The following is a 23,425-nucleotide window of genomic DNA, read 5'->3' as shown; positions in this document are numbered from 1 at the left end:
AATTCTGAGACTTTGGATGAGTGTCATCCTCTGTACACCTCAGCTTCTTCCTAAGCCTCGTAGGTGGACTTAATGCATGTGAAGCTCTTAGAATAGTGCCTGGGAGGCAGTAAGTGTTCAATAGATCTGTTCACTGTTTTTATCTTCTTTGAGTCACTCAGCAACCCTAAGGCTTGGTAGGGCAGAGGTTATTCCCATTTAACATGGGAAAAAACAAGATCACACCATGGTTAAGTCATAAAGCTGAGACCAGAGCTCAGGTCCGTTGGCCCTTAGTCCTGTGCTTATTCTGTGACACCATACTTCCTTCCTTATATTATCACCTTAGAGAAGGGAGAAGGTAAAAGGGCAAGCAGAAATGAGGAAAAGAGAGGAGAAATACATCTATAAGGCTGGGTGCAGTGGCTCACTCCTGTAATCCCAGCATTTTGGGAGGCCGAGGCAGGTAGATCGCCTGAGCTCAGGAGTTCGAGACTAGCCTGGGCAACATGGTGAAACCCTACTTCTAAAAAAAAAAAAAATACATCTATAAACAAGAAGCTTCCCGTTGCTATTAAGATAAGAGCCACATTCCCTAATATGACCCAACGAGACCCAAAGAATTCTAGTGTGAGCATCTTTATGTTAATCCTTGGACACATTTATCAGTATTGCTTTAGTATTCTTAGAAGTGAAATTACGGGAAGAAAGAAGATGAAGTATATAAAGCTTTTGATGTCAACAAATCATTTTCCATGTTGTTAGACTCTTATGATACTTGACGTTTAGAAAACATCATTTAATAAGTAGAAGAGTCAATATAATTATTTCCCAAAGTGCTTATGAGCTACTTAGCATATTTATCTTGAAATGGAAAAGCTATTTATCTCCTTAAAACATAAGATATCCATTTCTCTGTTTGTTGTTGATACAACCCTAAATTTACATCAGTTCTGTTTCCGGAACCATAAACGTTTGGCATAGGACACTTGGCTTTCACTAATGGTTTCATCTGTCTTTCCAGGTGATATCAACTGCTAACATGCTCTTTCTTGGCCTTATCAGTGACAGGGGTCTTCAGAAAGAACAAGCCCATTAGTGCTAAGTCATGGTGTAGGAGGGATAGGTCTCTTCCACAAGCATTTGATTGCCTTCTTCTTGTGTACCGTCCCCATCGGAAATTGCTTAGGAAGAGTCTTCGAGATCTAATTAAGATCTGTTTCCTTGCTCTGTCACAGTGCCCTATAAGGACTGCCAGGCAATAATGAAGGTTCTTTTACTGAAGGATGCGAAGGAAGATGACTGTGGCCAGGATCCGTATATCAGGGTAAGTGGCCTGAGACTCCTTATCCCACAGTGTCCTTTCTACTGAGTCAGGGGGCCTGGAGCAGGCAGGGGTGGGTTTTGCAAAACCTCAGAGGAACTGATGCAGAATAAATTGTTAATGTTTCCTTATTTTAAAAACAGCCCTAGTCAATCCAGAACTATATTCTTTCATTTCAGGAATTAGGATTATATGGACTTGAAGCCACTTTGATCCCTGTTTTATCATTTGAGTTTTTGTCTCTTCCCAGTTTCTCTGAGAAGGTAAGGCCTGTTGTGACTGAGCACCATGTTAGTGTTTGATTTCTCCCTTGCCAGCTGAAGCCAGAGAGGGACTATTTTACTGTCTCTTTATTTTATTTCCAAACTTTAAAACAAGGCAGCATAACTTCACCTGGCTCCAGGAGGCTGCTGCTGTTGGGAGGTTCTGACTGAGCCTCTATCAGCCCCTCCAGAAAGCCACCCAGACTCAGAGATTGGGGCCCAGGAGAGCAGGTCATGGTGAGAGCAGCAAACCTGCATTGCTCTCAGCAGTCCTAGAACCCTTTCACTCATCCTCTCATTTAATCTACCCCTCACCCCCAACTTCTGCAAAGCAGGCCAGGGAGGTATTATTTTCCCGTTTTAGAGATTGGGGTCTCAAATTAGGCAACTCAGCTAAGACCTCTAGCAAGTAAGAGACAGGGCTGGGACTCAAACCCAGGGCTTCTGCCCACAACTTCAGTTCTTCTTCCAGTGAGGAGTGAGAAAAATTGCAGGAGACAAGTCCAGTAAAGCCTTCCAAATGCTTCAGAGTGAAAATTCAGTGCCCACAGCTTCAGTGAAGTCAGATATGTACAGCAGCCTAGTGCCTGGCTCAGAGTAAATGTTCGGTAGATGATATCACCATTATCCTCTTTGAAAATCAGGGCTTCAGCATTGGTATCACCCCCTGAATATTCCCATTTTTATTACAGATTCGGGTCAAGTCTTCCCCCACTACCTGCACCCTACTCTAATCCCAGGCTGCGTCAGGCTTCCCCTCTGTGCTGCAGTGCACTTATCACCCTGTGTTTCACTGTCTCTGCCCTAGACTGTGAGCTTCCTGGGGGAAATACTGGGAATAAGGAATTCACCTGTGTACCCTAAAAGTCCTAGAATAAATAGTTCCAGGCACATAGTAAGCACTCAGTAAGTGTTGGGGGGATGGGTGGAAGGAATTAGTTTGCCTACTACTATTGTGAAGCATTTGGAATTCTGAGTCTTAGCTCCTTGGAAGATGTTGAACATAGCCATCGTATAAAATGTCTTTATTGCTTTTTGGTGTGCAGCTTTCTCATCCTGAAGATTACGGGGGACTCATTTTTACCAGCCCCAGAGCAGTGGAAGCAGCAGAGTTATGTTTGGAGCAAAACAATAAAACTGAAGGTGAGGGTGGGTCTGCTGTGGATTCCACTGGACATTTATTTACTCTTATTTCTCCTGCTGGGAGACTAAATTCCAGAAGCAGCTGCACTTCTAAGAGAAGTGAGTGCTTAGTGGTATCAGGTCACAGACTCTGCCTTGGGAAACAGGAGAACAGGGCTGTCTCCTAAACTCCCAGACAGATGACCCTGAGGGGGACTTTCCCCTGTCTATTCGTTGTTCACCTCCTAGGGACTGATATATCCCCTTAGAAGGTATCATCTGAAAATAGGATAAATACTACTTCCTGAAAGAGAAATGATGAAAAAAATCTAACTATGAGAAAATGGTCAGTGCCACCATGTCAGGCACTTAGTGACCCAGTCACCTCTTTGACTTGTCTTCCCACCTCCATCCCTCACTATTAGAACAGTGTGAAAATGGCAGTGCCCATTAACAGAACCCTGAGTTTCAGCCTGAGCAAACACCTTCTTAATAAATGCAATTGAACAGCTTCCTAGCTAACAATTATGGAGTGCCTGTTGTACGTCAGACCCTGTGTAATGAATACTTCACGTTCATTACCCCACTTAACCCTAGATAACAATCCAGAGGCACACATTGCTATGATCTTATGTCTTATGTTACCATTGAGAAAATCGAGGCCAGGATAGTAAGCATAGAACAAGTCAGTGCAGAGCCAGGCCTCACACTCGGGCCACCCACCTCCACAGTTACACTGATGAGCGGAGGCAGCGGGCAGAGTGGTTATGCAAGGACTTTGGAGTGAGTTAGGCCTGGGTTTATGCAGCCATTTGGACATTAATGAGTTCCTTGACCTCTCATCATGGGATTACTACTAATAGTAATGGGATTATCTACTAATAGTAGACTATTAGTTAGGTAGAACTTACTGAATGCTCACTCTGTGCGAGACTCTGTCCTGAATACTTTTTCCTGTGAGATAGATGTGCTTAGTATTTTCACTTGGCAGATGAGGAGCCTGAAGAACAAAGGGTATGGAACTTTCCAGGCCCCCACAATGTGTAAAGCACAAGTGCAGGATTCAAGCTGCAGAGTCTGAGTCCCAAAGGAAAGCATCCAGGACATTACCTGGAGCAGAGTGGGCATGGAGTAAGTGACGGTGGTGAGTTTTGGTTATTCTGTCTCCACATTTAACCAGGCTTCGCTGTAGCCTAAACATCCCACCTTCTTGGTGATTTCATACACACATTCACCTCCTGTTGAAAAGAAAGCGTGAGAACCTAAGAAACTCAGAGCCAGCCAGGCGCAGTGGCTCATGCCTGTAATCCCAGCACTTTGGGAGGCCAAGGTGGGCAGATCACTTGAGGTCAGGAGTTCCAGACCGGCCTGGACAACATGGTGAAACCCCATCTCTACCAAAAAATACAAAAGTTAGCTGGGCGTGGTGGCACATGCCTGGAGTCCCAGCTACTCAGGAGGCTGAGGCACGAGAACCACTTGAACTCAGGAGGCAGAGGTTGTGTGAGCTGCGATTGTGCCATTATACGCTAGATGGGGAAGCATGTGTACTCTTTCCCAGTGGTGCTCTGGGTGCTTTTTCTTGCAGTTGTATTTTTTCTTTTTGTGTATGTTTTGAGGATGAAGATAATGAAAAAGAGGAAAACCCTAGAAAGGTCACTATAACTCTTTCTGGTGCTTTATAATAAAGTTTAAAATGCATTTTCCCATATATTTTCTTATTTTGATTCTCACAACAACCATAGGGAATAAGCAGTAGGAGTGTAGTTAATCCCAGTTACCTTGATGAAGAAACAGACGAGGTGCATTAACTGACTTACCTGGGACACACACGTTAAGGGGCAGAGCTGGCTCTGTGGAAGGCTTTCTGACTCCACCCAGTGCTCACTCCAGTTGTTCTGCTGTGAGGCTTGGAAAGTAGTTTGTTTACATGCTATGGATAACTTTTGAATAAATACTATTGATATTTATGGGGTAGGAAGCAAAGTGGAACTCAATCTTTGGTTACCATTTCAAAGGGAATTTCCCTTAATGTAAAGGGTAGAGGAATACTCTTGAATTTAAGGGAAAGTTATGTTCATAACCAGATTTTGGAAAGGAAGAACCATTATTTCCCTGTTTTCTAAAAATGTAATGAATGCCCAGTAGCTTTATGATGTATTTATACAATCCATTTTCTCTTTGTGTTTCTTTAATCTATAAAGATTTTGTATGATCATAAAATGATAATATTCTGTATCAAATTCTGTTTGTTAATTGACCTGAAATTTATTATTTTTACTTTGGTGTAATGGATAAATGAACCCTCTCCTCTGAGATTACAGTTTGTTGACTGCTTTCAGATTTATGTCCCAAATAAACCAATTGGATTTCCTTGTTAGACATTTAAGTTGCTTTTTTTAAATGACCAGTGTCTTTTTCTTTAAAAGTCTAGATTTAAATTTTTGATTTCACTATGCAGATTAATTCTCCAAGTTATGTTGATTTCGTGGTTCCCATTAAAATTCTTCTAGTACCAACTGTGGAGATAGGCTAATATTTCAAGCAAGGAGTACTAAAACATTTATGAAAGCAATTTTTTAAAAATTGCCTATAAAACATGAACAAAGTGAAAATGGAATTTTAGTTTGAGATGCTGTTTTTTACATTTGGTTGCTAATAGTTTGCTTTGCTCACAGTTTCTTAGGGTGAACAAGCAGCCTTGGGCAACAGTCCAAATGGCCACTTTGGTATTTGCAATTCACATATCATTTCATGTTTTACAGTCTGGGAAAGGTCTCTGAAAGAAAAATGGAATGCCAAGTCAGTGTATGTGGTTGGAAATGCTACTGCTTCTCTAGGTAAGGAGTCAAGGTAAAAATAAAACAACAAAAAATGGCTTAGCCTTTTCAGTTTTAAAAAACACTTTAACTCAGTTTAAAAATATTATTTTTTGCTTATTAAATTTGCAGAAATTAAGTATACGATACTACTGATAAGAATGCAATGAAACAAATATAATCAAACATTTCCAAATGGCATTAAAAATTGGTTTACATCTTTTGAGAACCACTTGGTCAGTATGTATGCAAAAGCTTTATTAAAATGTTTGTACCCTTTGGCTGACTAATTCCATTGTGAATGTACATAATGCCACTGAATTATGCACTTAGTGATTAAAATGACAAATTTTATGTTATATTTTTACTATGATTTTTTTAAAAGCCTAAATCTCCAGATAGTGATATTATAGTTGGTTTTTTTAGTTTTCTTAATATTTTGTGCATTTTTCCAGTCTTCAGTCTATTTATTCTTCTTAAAGCATAAAATGTAAATAGTAATCATTAAAAATTAACATTAAGCATTTTAAATACTTAAAACAATGCTTAGCAATTGTCATAAATTAGCCTGTAACTTTGTTTCAGAACAGTTCAATTTGTCCAGTGAATTTGAAAATATTAGAGGAATGTATAGTATGAGTGAAAATAGTTTAAGAATTAAAAGCACATTTTCCAGAGAACAAAATGAGGCTGGGGAAGAAACCAGTTGGGAGTTGCTAAGCTAATTAAAAGATGATTCCTAGATCTTCTGAGCAGCATGACTTTTACCACAAGCTCAGCAGATCAGCCAGGGAAAGGGAATTAGTGTCTTGGTTGCCAAGGAAACCATCTTCCCTCCCGCACATCTCTCTCCAAAAATAAGTTAAGAATTTGCTTGTTACTTTCTTTTATCATTTTTTCCTGAATGAGAAGAGGAAAGAAAATAGCCAGTTTCTTTCATTCTCTATATTTCCTACCAAAAACTCAACTATCAAATATACAGTATATTTATACATTTTCCAAACTTTCACACATTCACTGATAAGCAAACATTTTGAGCATCACATCCCCTTCAGTTTGATTTCGGTAGCATCACTATGCATTTTGCTGTCACTGTCCTGTCATATGAGAAGAAAATGAGAAAAAAGACTATGGTGATACAATGAATGATGAGCATCTATGTCTTGAGACTTAGAGTGGCTGAGAGTGGACCATATCAAGTGCAGCACAAGCAGCAGGGCCTTGGTCTCAGTTAGGCACTCACTGGACTCAGTCTGGTCCCTGTTTATTCAGTTGTGAAGGAAAAGGACATGTTCTAAATGCAGGGAACATATTATCAAAGGAGAGAAGAAATTAGAAATGTTGTAACTTTTAAAAATGTCTTTGAAAGGAAACCACATTTTTCCTTGACGTGAAAGTCAATCACCCAACTTTGAACATTCTATTTTAGCTCACCTTTTCAGATATAATAATGTACAAAGGAGCTCTTTTGAGTAGGTACAGGGACGAGGCACTGCTTGAACTCTCTGAGGTTTCTGTTCAACTAGAATCTCAGCAGGAGCCTGGAGAGTTATCAGAAGTTGAGCACCAACAGCTGGGAGGAGACCAGGCCCAATGTATTATCTTTGCTGCGTAACAAATTACCCCTAAATTACCCCAAAACTTACTAGCTAGAAACAGGCATTTATCATCTCAATGTTTCTGTGGGCCAGAATCTGGGCATGATTTAGTGAGGTTCTCTGTAACCAGGCCATGGTGAAGCTGGTGGTCAGGGCTACAGACATCTTGAGGCTTGACTTGGGGGAGGGTCTGCTTCCAAAATCACTCACATAGCTGTCAGTGGGCCTCAGAAGATCTGCTTCCCAGCTCACTCACAGGGGCCTCTCGAGAGGGCTACCTAAGACATGGTAGCTGGCGTCCCCTGTCGCAAGGCAATCCAAGAGAGAGCGAAAGAGAGCACCTACCACTGAAGCCACAGTCTTTTTATAACCTAATCTTGGAAGTGGCATCCATTTCTTCTGCCATTTCTTTTGGCTTGAATCAAGTAAGTCCAGCCCACACTCAAGCGGAGGGATGACACAGGGGCATGGATCACAGGGATCATTAGGAGCCACTTTCCACTGCCCACAAGCCCTCTAGTCAAGAGCCACCCCTGGCTCCCTAGAGCCTGGGAATCAGGTTAGGAAAGTTGGACATTTGAAGCAAAGAGAAGACAAGGTAGACATTTTTCTTGAAGTAGAAATGAAAACAAGGGTCCAGTGAACAGCAAGGGATTTCGGTGTGGAAGTCCAGTGAGAGAAGATGCCAGTATTTCTTTATAAATGTTGCACGCTGACATAATTTTACAGGTATTATTGATTAATAATAGATGGCAAAAAGTACATGCTGGCTGGGTGCAGTGGCTCACACCTGTAATCCTAACACTTTGGGAGGCAGAAGCAGGCAGATCACTTGAACTTAAGAGTTCAAGATCAGCCTGGGCAACATGGTGAAACCCTGTCTCTATTTATTTGAAAATAAATTTTTTTTCAAAAGTACATGCTATGTAACATTATACAGAAAGTCCTCACTTAACATTGTTGATAGGTTCTTGGAAACTGCCACTTCAAGTGAAATGATATATAATGAAACAAATTTTTTTTTCCTTATCAATGTTGTAATGAAAACATGTTGAATGAAACGATGTTATTCAAGGACCTGCTGTATGTTGTTTCACTTACAGTGGCAATTTCCAAGAATCTATTGTTGACATTAAGTGAGGACTTACTGTACTTGGTCTACATAAAATCTCCTGAGAACATTATTTGGTTCAATAATATATGCATATTTTAATAACATTTTAATTTTTATTGAAGAAGCAAAGATGGTTGGCTTGTGGTTTGATACCTTGCAACTCAGCCAGCCATATCCTAGGAAAGCCTTCCATTTGGCTGCCCAAAGGTCAGGTGCCCCAACTTTCCCATCTGATTGCAAGGTTGGACCTGGGCGCCATTTAGTAGGCACTGTTGCTTGGCCTTGTAAACCCAGACCAGTGATGTCACAGAAGATAGCTTAGCAATTAACAACTTGGAATTCATAACACAGAAAGACTGTTTGTACCAGCCTGGGCAGCATGGTGAAATCTCTTCTCTACCAGAAATAACAAAAATTAGCCAAACTTGGTAGTACATTCTTATAGTCCCTTTAACTGTGGCAGTCAGTGTCTTAACCTCTCAAATGTAAAAAATACTCTCTGGCAGGTTTATTTAACACAGTTGGAGACAATTTGAAGTTTCACTGTCAGCTTTTACCTGGGCAGGGCCCTTAAGATGGGCTTGCCCAGCCGGAGTGTTGGTTGAAATGTACTGACTTGAAGCAGAGTCAGTCTTGCCACATGCAGGGACTGAGACCTTAGACCAAATATGCATTCCCCAAACATTTCTTGAGAGCCATCTGTGGACTGTGGGGTGGACCAGGTAGCCCCAGTCTCTGCCCTCACAAATAGAGCTGGCCACTGCTTAATAGCTTCCTTCTCTCTCAAGTACAGTAGTAATTGTTTTGTTCACAGGGTTGTGGTGTGAGGATCAAATGAGCAAGTGCTTACTTTGTGATCAGCAAAGCTATATATGAGAGTTAATGTTCTGGTTATGGTTATTATTGTTTCATTACTTGGGAAAAATGCATATTTATGTCAATATTGATTACCAGCGTCACTGCTAAGTTCTTATGTCTCAGTTCAGTTCCTGTGGGATTTTTACAGGTTTTTTTGTTTACTTTTGTTTTTGATGTGTTTAGCTCTTCTAAGCTCAGACAGGAGGTCCAGCCTCGGTTGCCACTGTAGCATAAGCAAGGGCTTAGTTCCTGAACTGAGTTACAGCTTTATTTTTCTTTGATTCAGTATGTTTTTAATGATCCATACGTTAAAAGCTGCTGGTGTTTTTATTAAAGCTGCCATTTGTTACTAACCGGCCTCTGTGTGACTCCTAAGTGGAAAGCCCACAGCACTTCCTTCCTCAGAGGCATTCCGCATTCCTGTGAGCAGGTAGCAGTGTTGACTGAGCCAGTCCCTGGGGCCTCCCTTCATCAGCACGCTTTGTGGAGTGGCCAAGTGCTGTCTGGAAAAGTGCAGGGGGAGCCTGAGTCTGTTAGCTTCTTACTTGGTTCATGAATAGGGGTCTCACAAAAGTGCTGGTACAGCCCCTCATCCTAAATGACTGGTATTTGTAGCGCTGTGGGTCCCTGTTAGCAGATTATTATGAAACCTTTCCTCCCCTTCCTTCCATTTTAGTCTGGCCATGTCAAGCCATAACACCTTTCTGGATGTGGTCTGGCCACATCCTCCGAAAAAAATGAAGGCTCTGTAATGCCGATTCCTGCAAAAAGTACCAAATGCGCATCATCTCCTTCCTGACTGAAGAGAAAACAGTCTTTGTTGAGCACCTCCTAGATGGCAAGCAGTTTGCTCTTATTATCTGACACGATCCTTAAAACAGTTCCATGTGGTTGGTGTTTCCCCCTCTTGTAGATGAGCTATGTGGGGCTCAGGGAAGCTAGTTAAGGCCTTACTTACCCAGCCTACACAACTGGGGTGCAGGTACCAGGACCTGATGCTTTCTCGTCTGAACAGACACTTGCGATCTTCCCTCAGTGGCTTTCAAGAAAAGACATCCTCTATGTGATTTGTAAACTGCATACCTGTGTATTTGCACGTTAAAAAATAATGCTGGAACAAAAGGACTTCGATAACCGTGTTAAGAAATACATTTCTTTGTTGTTTTCCAGTGAGTAAAATTGGCCTGGATACAGAAGGAGCAGCCTGTGGAAATGCAGAAAAGCTTGCAGAATATATTTGTTCCAGTAAGTAGAAAAACATCACTCCAAATGAAGCCCATTTATTTTTTGTTGACCTTACAACCACTACCTAGGGAAAAGAATATTTCCTCAGTGCATTCTTGGTGGTGAGATTGATTGGTGAGCATCGTATAACCCACTCTGGGAGCATAGCCTATTTGTATTTGTGTATGTCTATACTTTGTGAGGTTTAGCCCACTTCCTTCTACCCCCTGTACCAAAGAACTTGACTTGAACATAACACAAAATAAAACATTTGGGAGATGAAAACAGAGGAGAGATCACTTGAGGGATTCCAAAGAGAGCAGAGGCAGGAGGTGTGAGTGGGTGCTCTCCCCTTCCTGAGGACTGTCCTTTCCCTTCTCAGGAGCTACTTCTGTCTCTGAATTCCCTCTCCCAGCTTGCTCCCAGGTAAAGAACTGACTCATCATTGGGCTGCCTGTGGACTTGGATTTAAAGTGGCACTTGTTCTAGGGGTGTTAGCATTTAAATGGGACTTAGTCTTAAACTAATTATGGAATTGTAGGCTTCAGAAGATACATAGGCAAAAATTCTTGGAGCAAGAGGGATGGGAAGGCTGACCGTCTACTTGTAGGGCAGCCCCACCTCTAAGGTGCATCTCTCTTCCTCTCTCTTCCCTGAATGTCCAGTACAACCGCAAGCTCTTACACCCTTGTCATTTGACTCCCCTGCTGTAGGTGTAAGATCATACACCCCCATGAGAGCATGAAGTAGAACTATCTTATCTTAGATTGCTGAAGAGGAGGAAATCCAGGCTTTCCTAGAGATCATGAGCTGGCAAACTTCATCTGTTAAGGATATTTTAGGCTTTGCAGGCAAATGGTCTGTCAGAACTACTAATCTCTGCAACAGAAGCATGAAAGCAGCCATAGGAAATAAACAAACAATGGGCTTGGCTTTGACCCCAGGCTAGAGTTTTCTGACCCCTTTCTAAAATTGCTTGAGTGTCTGCTGAGCTGGGAGGCCAGGGTCAGATGAACTGCTGACAGCTGAGAGTTTCCTCTAAGGTGGTCCCAGGAGAGGGGTATATGCCTTGGCCCTTGGGTGGTGAGATCAGGATGAGTGGTATAGGGAGAGAGTATACCTTAAATAAGTCTCTTTATGGCTTCTGAAACAGTGATAGATGGTTTTGTTTCTGGTAAAACAAAGTATTTATGTTATTAAAAAAAAATACTCCTAAAGGTGATGTTGGCCTTTCTTGACGTGCAAACTTGTACACTAACGTCTTATAAGGCATTACTTACAAGTCTTCCTGCCGTAAGTCATTGCTGTTGCCTGAAGGTTCTCTAGCTTCTATTTTTCTTTGTGTTACTGGGAGCTTGTTCTAGAGAAAGTCCTGCATCTTTTTCTACACTGTGGTCTGAGGATCCCTGGAGCTTAATTAGGCCCCTGACAGAGTCGTCTGGGTTGGGGGTGGCAGTGAGCAGTCAGGGAACAGCAGAGATACTGCTGGGCTCAGTGGATCCTTTCCAAGTTCTCCAATTCTCCTTTTTTCTCTTTTCTAATTTCTTTTAAAAATAACTTCTTTGTACCTTTCCTGAGTCACTATATGCTCGGTGTTAACGTTGAAGACTAGCATTTACTGAGTGCCCAGCGTGTTTCAGGTACATAGACACGTGGCCTGTATGATGTCATTTAATCTTCACCATCACCCCATGAAGTCAGAATCATGTCCACTGCAAGCTGTGCTGTCCAGTACAGTAGCCACTAGCCACATATGGCTATTTAAATGTAAATGTAAATTAATTGAAATTAAATACAATTGAAAATTTAGTTCTTCAGTCACACTGGGCACATTTCACAAGCTCACTTGTCACTGTGGCCAGTGGCACCAAATTGGACCACACAGAACATTCCCATCATCACCAAAAGTTCTTTCTGACTGTGCTGCTGTAGAGACTCTTGGGGGACCAAGGCCCAGATCTTGTCCAAGGTCACAAGCTATGAAGTGGCAGGCTGGAACTCACACTCAGCACAGCAAGGCCACTGCTCATCCCATGGCCTGTCACATTCAGAGGCCTGACTGGCATCTGCTCCATGCCGAACTGCTCTCAAGGAGATGCTGGCCAAGCACCTCCATCCACTCTGATTTACAGTGACTGGGGCTCCTGCAGGGATGAAGACGTAAGTGTGCTTGACTCTGTGTTTGACTCTGGTGGGCAGAGGCTTAAGGAGCCTCCAGTTTAAAGGAACTACACGGGCCTTTTCTGGCCACTCAGATGAATAAGCTGTAGTCCCAGAGTGTTTCAGCCACTTGGCAATCCTGAGCCTGTGCCCTCCTTAGTTCAGTGGATGTGCATTCATCGGCTCGGACACGGCTTTCAGGTATTAATGCATTGACTGACGCCTCTCTTGCCCCACCCCCCATATTGCTTCCCACATCACAGGAGAACAAGTCAGTTCAATATGGTTCGGCAGATGTTTACCCAGGAGCACCTGTGTGCCAGGCCCTTTGCAGGGCGTTGGGACTGAAGAGGAGTTTAACTCCATTCCTGTCTTCTGGAAGTTCCCAGCCTAGCTGGGGCTGGAAGTGGGGTAGGGTGGGGAACATAGACATCAGTAACCGTGATAAGGCAGGGTGGATTAAGTCACCAGAAGAGGTATGAACAGTTTTTGTATGGTGGGCCTGCTATTAAGATATCTGTTTCTACCTGTAAAACACTCAGGATACCAAATAGGTGGGGTTTTTCCTCATATCAATGACCAATTCTCCAATGCTCCAGATAACAGCTGGGTGTCCTACAACTTAATTTTGACATTACCCAGAATTAACCCAGACCCCACAACTTTAAGGGCTCAGTCTTAGCAAACTGTCCCCCACTTTAGATACAAGTATTGGATGCTGAGGGACCTCTGTCCAAGTTGGCTACAAGTCAGGAGTTCCCACGACTCCCTACTCAGGTTCAGTAATTTGCTAGAATGGCTCACAGAACTCAGGGAAACACTTATGTGTACTGATTTTTATAAAGGAGATAAAAAGGACACAGATAAACAGCCAGATGAAGAGGTCTGGAAGGGTCCTGAGTACACAGGAGCTTCTTCCCCCATGGAGTTGGGGTGCGCCACCCTCCTGGCACATGGATGTGTTCACCAACCCAGAAGCTCTATAAACTCATAGTTGAGGGGTTTTATGGAGGTTCCATTATGTAGGCACCATTGATTAAGTCATTGACCCCTGGTGACTAGCTCCATCTCCAACCCTTTGATCACATGGTTGTGATCCTCTGTGTGGCCTTCAGCCCCCATCCTGAAGCTTTCTAGGGGCCACCACCAGTCACCTCATTAGCATAAACTCCAGTATGGTTAAAAGGGGTTTATCATGAATAACAAAAGATGCTCCTCTCACCTCTAATGGGAAGTTCCAAGAGTTTCAGAAGCTCTGTGCCTGGAACAGGGAGGAAAACGAAATATTTCCTCTTATATCACAGTGTCATGTCAGGGTGTCCAAAAGAAGGCAGAGGTCTTCAGGAAAGTCTGTACAAAAGGCATGGCCTCCTCTCCACAGAGAAGGGCAGGCCCTCCCTCAGGCAGTAGCCATGGCCAAGCCCTCCCACTCAGAGGGAGCCACTGAGCAGAGACGTGGAAGGAGAGGGTTTTCCTGGAGAGTACAGCATGGCAGGGGCAGTGGGTGGCAAGCTGGGGAGCACTGAGTAGCCTCTGAGAGTTGACCGGAGCCCTGAGGCACGGGGCCTTACATCAGCTCCTGCGGGTCAGACTCAGGCTAGATTGGTCCTCCCCAGGCCTAGACGGGAACACAACACTGCCTGCTCCCTCTTAGCGGGCATCACTAGGTACAGCCAGGATTGGGCCCAAAAGGCAGTCACTGGATTAGGACCCAGTTCTCTTGTTTCTGGGACTTTTTAGGAGTGTCTCTGAAATTTATCCCTTAAGTAAAAAGAGCATTCTTTAAAACCTACAGAGGCATCGCAGTCTAAGAGCAGGGCCTGGGGTGCTGTGGCAGGTCTTGCCTTGAAGGGAGCCATCTTCCCACAGCTCAGTGTGCTCCAGGGCTTGCTGGCAGGCAGCTTCCACGGGGTCCTGGAGGCTCTAGGGGCATAACAGAAATGCTATAAGGGAGTTTGAGGGCCCGTTACGAGTCTGACATACATTGGCATTTTGTGCATGCCTTTGATTGTCTGACATATTGTGGTACTGAGCTGTGACATGGGAATGATTACTAGACCTGCTTTTGCTCATGAAGAAACTGAGCTCAGAGAGGGAAAACTTGTCCATAGGAACAGAGCTAATAGTGCTAGGCTGGGGCTCAGGCCTAGGACTGGCTGACTGCAAAGCTCTTCCTGTCTCCCCTGCTCTGTGTGCTTCTAAAAGATACTTAGTCCAAGTCCAAAATATGCTCGTTTCTCTTCCATCAGGTGAAGAAGTCAAAGGAATCTTTTGAAGTGAAGAAAGTGGGTTTGGACATGCCCTTATGCTGATGAATCATTGGAGTAATATCTGGGGTTTAGCTGCATCCTTGGTGGCAAGGCGGTGGGGAAAGCCCCTGAGGGTGAGGCCAGCCTGAGCCCCAAGGGAAAGGGGCTACTGGGACCTCCTGACCTCAGCTCATCTCCAGGAGCGCACAGGGCCTCGCACAGATGCCTCAGTCTGCACCGCTGGGAGTTCGTGCCATCTCAGACCTACCCTCCCTACCTGGGCTGTACATAAAGAGATACTGCTAGGCTTTCTCTAGAATGTTTCGTGAGCCAGCACTGTGAGACATTTTCAAGCTAAAAACATACAGTTCAGGAGACTGTAATCTGTGGTAGAAAGTGTTCACCATTTGCTGCTAGTAAAGACGGTTGGCCCTGTCCTTCTCTGGCCACTTGTGCCACATGGTGTTCTCGGAAGAGGCCTCTCCATGCACCAGTGTCGAGAAGCCCTCTGGAGGCCAATTCAAAGAGCATCTGAGGCTAAGCAACTGAAAGGAAAAGGCCTGATGGCCAACGTGTTGTTTTCTGTGGAATGTTCCAGACTGGATTGCTGGGGGTCATTTTCTTTAACAGCAGCCTAGACAGGCAGTGACTCTCTTTTATTCAGCCAGGTGTTGAAATAGCTGCAGGGAAGCCACAGACAGTTGTTCCAGCTTTCCGGATCAGAGAGCACTGGTTGGGCCCCGTGCCATGTGGCCCCAGCCGCATGGGATCGCTTCTCAGGTCATGGAGCCACACATCAGTGTGGAGGGTTCGCTCCAGGGGCTCCTGGTACAGGATGCAGATGGGTCTTGTCTGGCTCCAGGCTTTTTGTTTCTAATGTTGTTTCTAGAGAGTCATCATCACCACATAAATGGTATCAAAGCCCTTCTTTTAAAAATGTAGAAATAAATGTAAATGCTAGATCTTGACATTGCTTGTGGGATTAAGATCTACAAAGAATAGTAATTATTTCTATGAGTGGCTGACAATTAGCTCTTTAATAGAATAGGTGGCTCCTGCCTGTTTTCAGTGAAGACATTGAGCTGTACCCACAGTTTGTTTGTAAGGAGACAGAAGTGAACCTCTGAGTCGTTGTTCATTAGAAGACCCAGAACCATCAGGCTGGTGTCCCTGCTTTGCAAACACAAGACAGAAGAGATCAATGTCACTTCTGAGTGATCACATTGGTGTTTCAGTTAACTGACTCAAGGCTTGGTTGGATAGATATTAACATATTCTGACCTTATCTGGGAGAATACTGGTCTGCATTCTTTGCAAAGCTTCTGCCATTTCCTCTAATTTATTACCAGCACATCTATGGGTCCTAATAAATCTTCCATTTGCAATTAGAATATCCAAATAAAAATCCATGTTGACTGCTAATAAGGACCTTCACCTTGGCTTTACCAAGGCATTAATGATTTTTCTTTCTCAGTAAACTTTGATGCCTGATTTTAAAAGCTAAAAATCTACCTCTAATGCTTGTAGTAAACAGGCCGATTCATAGCTATGCCTATTTATTTTAGTTAACACTTACTACTTTGTGACAGGCACTATTGTAAGTGCTTAAAGCTATTAATCCATTTAATCTGATAACTCATTGTTCTGATAGATTCTCCTTCTTTCCCAGATATCTCCTCTAATGGGAAAGTAATTACACACTAAATGGTAAAAGGCAGAATACAGTATAACTTTTGAAAAGAGAGAGAAACTGTGTGGGCAGAAAGATTGCACTGCAGTTTATTTGAAATGTCCTCCTGGATTGGGAAAGTCTCTGCAGCCTGGCAGACTTACTGGGCTTTTCTTCCATTCCTCCGATCAGCCTCCTCATCCTTATTATCAGCACTCAGGCGCCCACTGTCTGCTCGAACTGATTCTCATGGCAGTGCCCGAGAGGGGGAAGTCATTGTTAACTTGGAAGTTGTTACTGTTCTACAGATGTGTGCACGTCCTTCAGTAAGATGACATTTTAAAAAGTCAGTGTCATTGATGCAGGACTTTTTGCTCCTTAATTCAGCTAAATCTGGGTTCTTGTCTCATGACCAGGAAAAATTAGGCATGTGGACACATTGAAGGGTGAGAAGGGCAGAACTTATTAAGTGAAAGGAAAGCTCTCGGCTGGGCGCAGTGGCTCACTCCTGTAATCCCAGCACTTGGGGAGGCTGAGGCAGGTGGATCACCTGAGGTCAGGAGTTTGAGACCAGGTCAGGAGTTCTGGCCAACATGGTGAAACCCCATCTCTACTAAAAATACAAAAATTACCTGGGCTTGGTGGCCGCATCTGTAATCCCAGCTACTCAGGAGGCTGAGGCAGGAGAATTGCATGAGCCCAGGAGGCAGAGGTTGTAGTGAGCTGAGATTGCGCCACTGCACTCCAGCCTGGGTGAAAGAGTGAGACTCCGTCGCAAAAAAAAAAAAAAAAAAAAAAGAAAGAAAGAAAAGCTCTCAACAAAGAGAGGGATTCTCCAAGCAGGTTTCTCCCTCATTATTGAATACCAGGGGTACCACACATGAGCTGATGAGGCCAGGCTCCTCCCCTGCGTAAGGTGCGAATCCTAGTGGCTCCGCCCCTTTCCCCCAGCACGGACATGAGGATGCCCAGGTAAACCATAGGTAGTATCGGAAAAGGCAACATTTGATTGGTTAAAAGGCATTATTCAGAAAGAATCAATTGGGAAAGGGCAGACAAACGGGCAGACGTTCTGCCCCTGGGTCGCTGGTTTCATCCGGGACCAGCAATCTGGTCTTTCAGACTTCAGGCTGTTCTGGACTTGAAGGTGAGGTCTCACCGGGGACCCTTCCCTATCTGCCTAGGCATTTGTCTGCCTCCTGCTTCTATCATCATTTTCTTAATTGCCTACAGTGACTTTATCAAGCCCCCTCCTGAGCTGCGTAATAATAATACTGTGTTAGGATTTTCAGTGTTGTTACTCATCATCAGCCCGGACAGCCCAGAATTCCAGGCCTCCTTCCTGTTAAACAAACGGAGAGCAGAGCCTTTGAGCTCCACAGTTCACTATTTTTGTGTCAGCCTTAACCATCCCATTGGCCTGTTGGGGCTGAAGATAAATCCCCAGGCATTAAGCATATTCCAAAAGGGAATAACTCCTTTGTCTTTGGCTTTTTGAAGTGGGTTAGTTTTCAGGAAATGTAGTTGTAGATCTCTCCTCACCAGCAAAGGAGGACTCAGCCAGGACATTTTCAGTTTTCTGCTTTCTGCTGACAGGGTGGTGCCTTTTCAGTGAAGTCAGCTGAGCTGGTTGGACATTTGTGGGCCCTGTGTGCCTGCAGAGCCAAGCTCTCTGCAAGGCACAGGTGCTGGAGAGAGAGAGACAAGCAGCTGCCCTCAGGGAGCCGCGTACCCCTTCAGCCCAACCTTGTGAGTCAGAGATAAGAATGAGCAACTCAGGACTCCACTGGACCCTCACAAGAGGTGCTGCCAAGGGAAGATTCCTGAATCTTTCCAAGGCCCTTGCACACCTGTGGGGCTGGGCTTGCTGAAAAACTGGACTGTAGTTTTCTTACTGGATCCCCAGGAAGAGCTTTGGCTCCTAACATCTTCCACCCTGCATTCCCCAACACACACATAGACACACAGAAACAGGGAAGAAAATTGCCTCTGAACATGGCTTTGAAAATATGTCTCTAGGGATGCAGAGCATGAAAACATTTCCTCACACTGGAAGAGAGAAATCAGCAGGCATCTATTAACGAATTTAACAATCTCCCAATTCATTATTTTCTTTTATGTTGGTACTGATATTTACAGAGCAGTTTAAAGAAAACATTCACCAGTATGTAGCCTTTATACACTTGAAATCAAGTGGCCTGCAGTTATTCCTGTTGTTTGGCTGCTGCTTGCTAGAGGTGGTACTGGATGGAAAGGGGTTGTTTTGCTCCTTCCTCTCATTGTAGTCACCAGAGAAGATGTGATCAGAGAGATCATAAGGATGTGAGAAAATATACAATGTGTATGAATAACGCCCATTAAAATTTCTTATGTCTTACGCATGGATGTGGGGGGAAATGGCTGGTTCTACTAAAATGCTGTGTTTTCACATTTGGGGAAGATTCTGGCATTTGACAACTCATCAGCTTTTTTGGACAGTATTGTTGCAAATTGGCATTCAAATCCTATGCTGTCCTCACTATTCTGCAAAGAGTTAAGGGCTGAAAATGCCCTTAAGTCTTCCCGGAGTGGAGATGCTGGGAGCAGAGGTTGTGGTGAAAGGAGAGGCAGGCCGTTCTTAGCAGGCTTCTCTCTCTAAGGCCTGTGCATTCGCCTTTTGGCACTTGGCCTAGTGGCTGTTGGTGTGGCTAGAAGAGGAGTGGGCAGTCAGCTTGTCTTTGTTGAGGGTGGCTGCAGAGCCACTCCTGGCTGCTGCTTACCAGCTGCCTCCTGAGGATGAGCCCTGGCTCATCTGGAGCCTCTTTAAAGGTAGAAAATGTTTGCCCCAGTGCCAGTCAGCACCAGGCCTGATCTTTACCTTCCTGACTTAGTTAAGGTGCAAAGTCTGCCTTCTAAATAGTGACTGCAGGCTAGGGAGTCACTTCAGGATCAGAGGGAGTTAAAAGAATGTGGCTAACTTGTTTGTGTGGATGTTCATTTTCTGAGCACCTCCACACACATTACCTCTTATGATCTTCATATAACAACCCTTCAAGTTCAGCAAGGTAGCAGGTGCTCTTCCTGTTTACAGATGCTGAAACTGAGTCCTAGAAGCAGAGCCAGGCCTGGAGCCCAGGGCTGCTTCCCCCTTCCTAAAGCTGCCCCTCCCCATTCCCCTGTGCACAGGGCACTGGCCCTGAGTTTTCACAAAGCCTGGTTATTTATTCACAGGGGAGTCCTCAGCACTGCCTCTTCTATTTCCCTGTGGAAACCTCAAAAGAGAAATCCTGCCAAAAGCGCTCAAGGACAAAGGTGAGTAGAATGCTTTGACTGCATCCCTTACCACTTTGGGATCCACCAGGAGCCTTTGCAGTGATAGAAGTGGGTGGCCCTGCAGAGAGCACACAAGGGAGAGCAGGGCTGGGTTGGATAAGCCAGGCCAAGAGACGCAGAGACCATGCTCATGGGAAGAGTGGACGTGCAGTCTGCACTTTCCTTTCTTTGGATCCACTCTTCTCAGCTTGTTAGCTCAAGCTAGGAGCACACAGTGTGTCTCCAGTCCTTCACCAAGAGGACAGGAGATCGAGATGTGGAGGTGGCCCCTGGGCAGATAACTGAGGTGACAAACCATAGAATTGGTTCCACATGTAGAAGAAAGTCTACAAATGTAGCCAATCTTATAATAGCATGCAGCACCCTCCAGCCGAGCCACACAAGCTCCACCTGCCCCTCCAGCTCCATCTGCCGTGGCTCCCAAGACTGTCAGCACCTAGAAACCAGTTCTTGCCTCTGAAGCATGCCGCCGTCCTCGATGCAGATGTCTTAGCTGTCACCTGCGCACCTTTTGCTGTCACATAGTTAGTCTGGGAGCAAAGTCTATCAGTGGTTTGGAGTACCAGCTTTCGGATGAGATAAAAACAGATTTGAATTCTCCCTTTTGCTGTTTATTAGCTATGTGAATGAAGGTAAGTGATGTAATCTCTCTGTGCATCAGTATCCTTATCTGTGAAGTATGGTTATCTGTACATAACCATGGTACCTGCCTCATAGAGGTGTTCAGAGATCACGTAGCATGACACCTTGTTCTCCAAAGGCAAGCTCTTCATGGAACTATGACTGTTACTGTCTCTCCCAGGGTTTTGAAGCTCTAATAGTCCACATGAGCAGTGTGACCCAGGATGACCCTAGACCTTGTAACTTTCCCCCCGTATTAAAATGGAGCTAGATCGTATCCCTTCTACCCATATCATCTGTCTTCTAAAGCTACCAGGAATAAAGGCAGAGGACATTAGGTAATAAGATCAGCAAAATCATTAGCTTTTTGGGAACAAGAAAATACCAGGATAAAATAAGAGAAAGCTTGGTCTCAGTTACCCTTAAAGAAATAATATATAAATCAGAGGTTTGATACTTCAGTTTATTTCTTTAGTTTTCAGGGATATGAAATGGCAATAGGTTGCTGTTTTATGCTGAAGTTATCATTTCTTCTGAGAGAGTTTCCCATTTTATTTTCAGAAGCCTGAGTTTTCACTACTTTTCACCTACCATCTGGCTGCCCCTCATAAGTCAATATCTGATTGAAATTGCGTGAGTCCCTTCAGTGCCTGGCGCCTCATCACCAGCCCTGAAAACCCCTGGGAATATTCAGATTCGCTGAATGGCACAGGGAGGAATGTGGGAAAGTCCACGGCTTAATCAGTTCTTGTACAAGTGGACACACTGAGGCCCAGAGAGGGGACGCGTGGCCATGTGGAGGCACAGCTGGAGTGCAGCCGGGGATCTGGACTCCAGGCCTCTCCCAAGAGCTGCCCTTCCTACACTTGCTGGTGTCATGCAACCTGTCTGTGTGGGATCCATGGAGTGACTAGGGACACCCTTGTGTGGACAAACCTACATAAGCCTGGGAACAAAAGGCATTCTGGGTACAAATGAAGGCTTTGGTTTCTGGGCCTTTGTTCTTTTTCTGCCGTCTCAGCCTCCTCTTCCACAGGACCACTCCACAGCGTTCAGCAGGCTGCAGAGAGCTGTTCAGGGCCTCTCTGCTGAGTCTGGCCTCTCAGCTTCCAAGCAGCTGGTTCCAGGAGGGTGGTGCTGTACTGGGAGGTTTCACCAACTGTGCTGTGAAGTGGTGGAGGCCCCATTGTGTGCCCAGTGCGGTAAAGTCTTTCCTGCTTTTGATTGTACCCAGGGATTGCCATGGAAAGCATAACTGTGTATCAGACAATTGCACACCCAGGAATCCAAGGGAACCTGAACAGCTACTATTCCCAGCAGGTACGTGGCGTTTTGGGGGAGAGTTCTGGCAGGGTGGGTGCCCAGGTGGGGAAGCACAGGGTGAAGGGCACGAGCTGACAGATGTTGGTTCTATATGTGGTTTCACTGTCCCCAGCTGTCACCTGCATGCCTTTTCCTGTCACATAGTTGGTCTGGGATTCTAGAATTAGGAATGGAAACAATTTTGTGGTTGTTTCATGAAATGTCTATTGCAAGCTGGTTTGAAATCAGTGATTTCGGTAAGAGGTGCTTGTAGTAGGTGGTCTATGAAACCTCCCTGTTTGGAGAGATTAATGTGGTGACTTTGAGGAAGTGGTAAGTTTTTATAGGGGTTAAAGGAGATAATTTACGCAAAGCTTTTTGTACAGCATCGAAGATACATACAACCCTGAGGTAAATAGTGGCCTTGATGTTATCATTGCTATTCATCATACGGGGGCGCTGGTGGAGCTGGAGGGGCAGACACTGGAAAGGGAGGCTGAGCCCATAGTGGGAAGAGCTGACAGTGGCCACCAAGGAGTCTGGATTGAATTTGGGAGTCCGTGGGGGCTGTTGGAGGACTCAGGCAGGAGAATGGATAGCTCTTGCTTGAGTTCCTCGATGTCTTCGGCATTTATATGCAGTAAAACACCTCCCTTTCCTCTCCCAGGGCAAGCTTCTGAATGTCTTGCCTGGTATTGGGAGGGCCTGATAGGACAAACCAAATGCAGAAAGGCCAGGCAGGCTCGTCTGCTTGCTCTGCTTCCAGAGGGAGGGAGCACTGACAGGGAGCCAGCACTGCCTCACACCACTGCCTCATGTGATCAGTGCCGTATGACCACAGGAGCTAGAGGCATTGTCTAGGCTGCTGGGCACATGAGCTCCGGGATGCCCATGTCCTCTGGCCAGGCAGACACAGACCTGGGGGCCAGCAGAGCGACCAAGGAGCAGCACCAGCTTTCTGATGGCAGCCTGCTCTTTCCAACAGTTCCCTACCAGAATCCTGCCTCACTGGAGCAGAGGATGCCAGCATCAGCCGGGAACCACTCCTGTGCTAAAACCACCTTGGTGGCCTGTGGCTTGAGGGCTTGATGCGGATGAAGCTGGAGGAATGTTGTCTCTCCTCAGTCTCATGGCAAGGACTGATCTTGTTTTCTCTTCCCCACAGGGGGTTCCAGCCAGCATCACGTTTTTTAGTCCCTCTGGCCTCACATACAGTCTTAAGCACATTCAGGAGTTATCTGGTGACAATATCGATCAAATTAAGGTAAGTTTTTCAGTGAGCTTTTGGTCTTTTTCAGATTCGTTTTTTTTTTTTTTTTAATCTTTACAAATTATCCTAGGGCTTCAATGTCAAGTGAGACACCCCTGGCCTAGCAGGTGCCTTAGAATTGGAAGGGCAGCTCTACCTCCTGCTGGGTTGTTGCACAGATTGCTCACCTTCTCCCAGCCCGTTTCCTCACTTGCAGCATGGGGATAATTGTCTCTCTGTGGCTTTCATAGACATGTGTATGGTCTTCCCTGCTTAGGATGAGTCTCAGAATTACTTGAGGGAATTTGAGTAAAGTCCTGAATTAGCTCAGGGCTTGGTACAGGTGTTAACATCCTTTCCTTCCTTTCCCCCATCTTATGTTTGCCATTATTGTCTATTCTAAAAGCAGTCACCTTTTTCATATCTTTTAAAGGGTTTACATTCTCACTTACTAGGGACTGTGTTTATTATGAGTCTACAAATAACCACAACTCTTGTGTCTGTAATAGAAACACCCTTGAACTGGCTCCAGAGGGACTGAGGAGAGGGTGCAGGATGTGAC

The 23,425-nt window shown here is 44.7% G+C and overlaps 1 protein-coding gene across 7 annotated transcripts in view; it reads left to right on the top strand.

The window, feature by feature from the left end:
* Positions 1-23,425, top strand: part of UROS (uroporphyrinogen III synthase) — a 46,724-nt gene that overhangs the window by 5,555 nt on the left and 17,744 nt on the right. For all 7 annotated transcript variants that reach the window (XR_010135308.1, XM_055353020.2, XM_019035079.4 and 4 more), the window contains exons 2-9: positions 1,218-1,306; positions 1,483-1,566; positions 2,613-2,709; positions 5,454-5,528; positions 10,248-10,322; positions 19,590-19,670; positions 21,547-21,632; positions 22,780-22,878. Coding sequence is in view for 6 of the 7 variants with exons in the window: in XM_055353020.2 (XP_055208995.1) it covers positions 1,218-1,306; positions 1,483-1,566; positions 2,613-2,709; positions 5,454-5,528; positions 10,248-10,322; positions 19,590-19,670; positions 21,547-21,632; positions 22,780-22,878 (686 nt within the window). In the remaining variant the exon portion in view is untranslated. The remainder of the gene's footprint in view (positions 1-1,217; positions 1,307-1,482; positions 1,567-2,612; positions 2,710-5,453; positions 5,529-10,247; positions 10,323-19,589; positions 19,671-21,546; positions 21,633-22,779; positions 22,879-23,425) is intronic.

The sequence above is a fragment of the Gorilla gorilla genome, chromosome 8, assembly GCF_029281585.2.
Source record: "Gorilla gorilla gorilla isolate KB3781 chromosome 8, NHGRI_mGorGor1-v2.1_pri, whole genome shotgun sequence".
Taxonomy (NCBI): domain Eukaryota; kingdom Metazoa; phylum Chordata; class Mammalia; order Primates; family Hominidae; genus Gorilla; species Gorilla gorilla.
The sequence above is the reverse complement of the archived record's forward strand: the minus strand, read 5'-3'. Positions and strand labels throughout refer to the sequence as shown.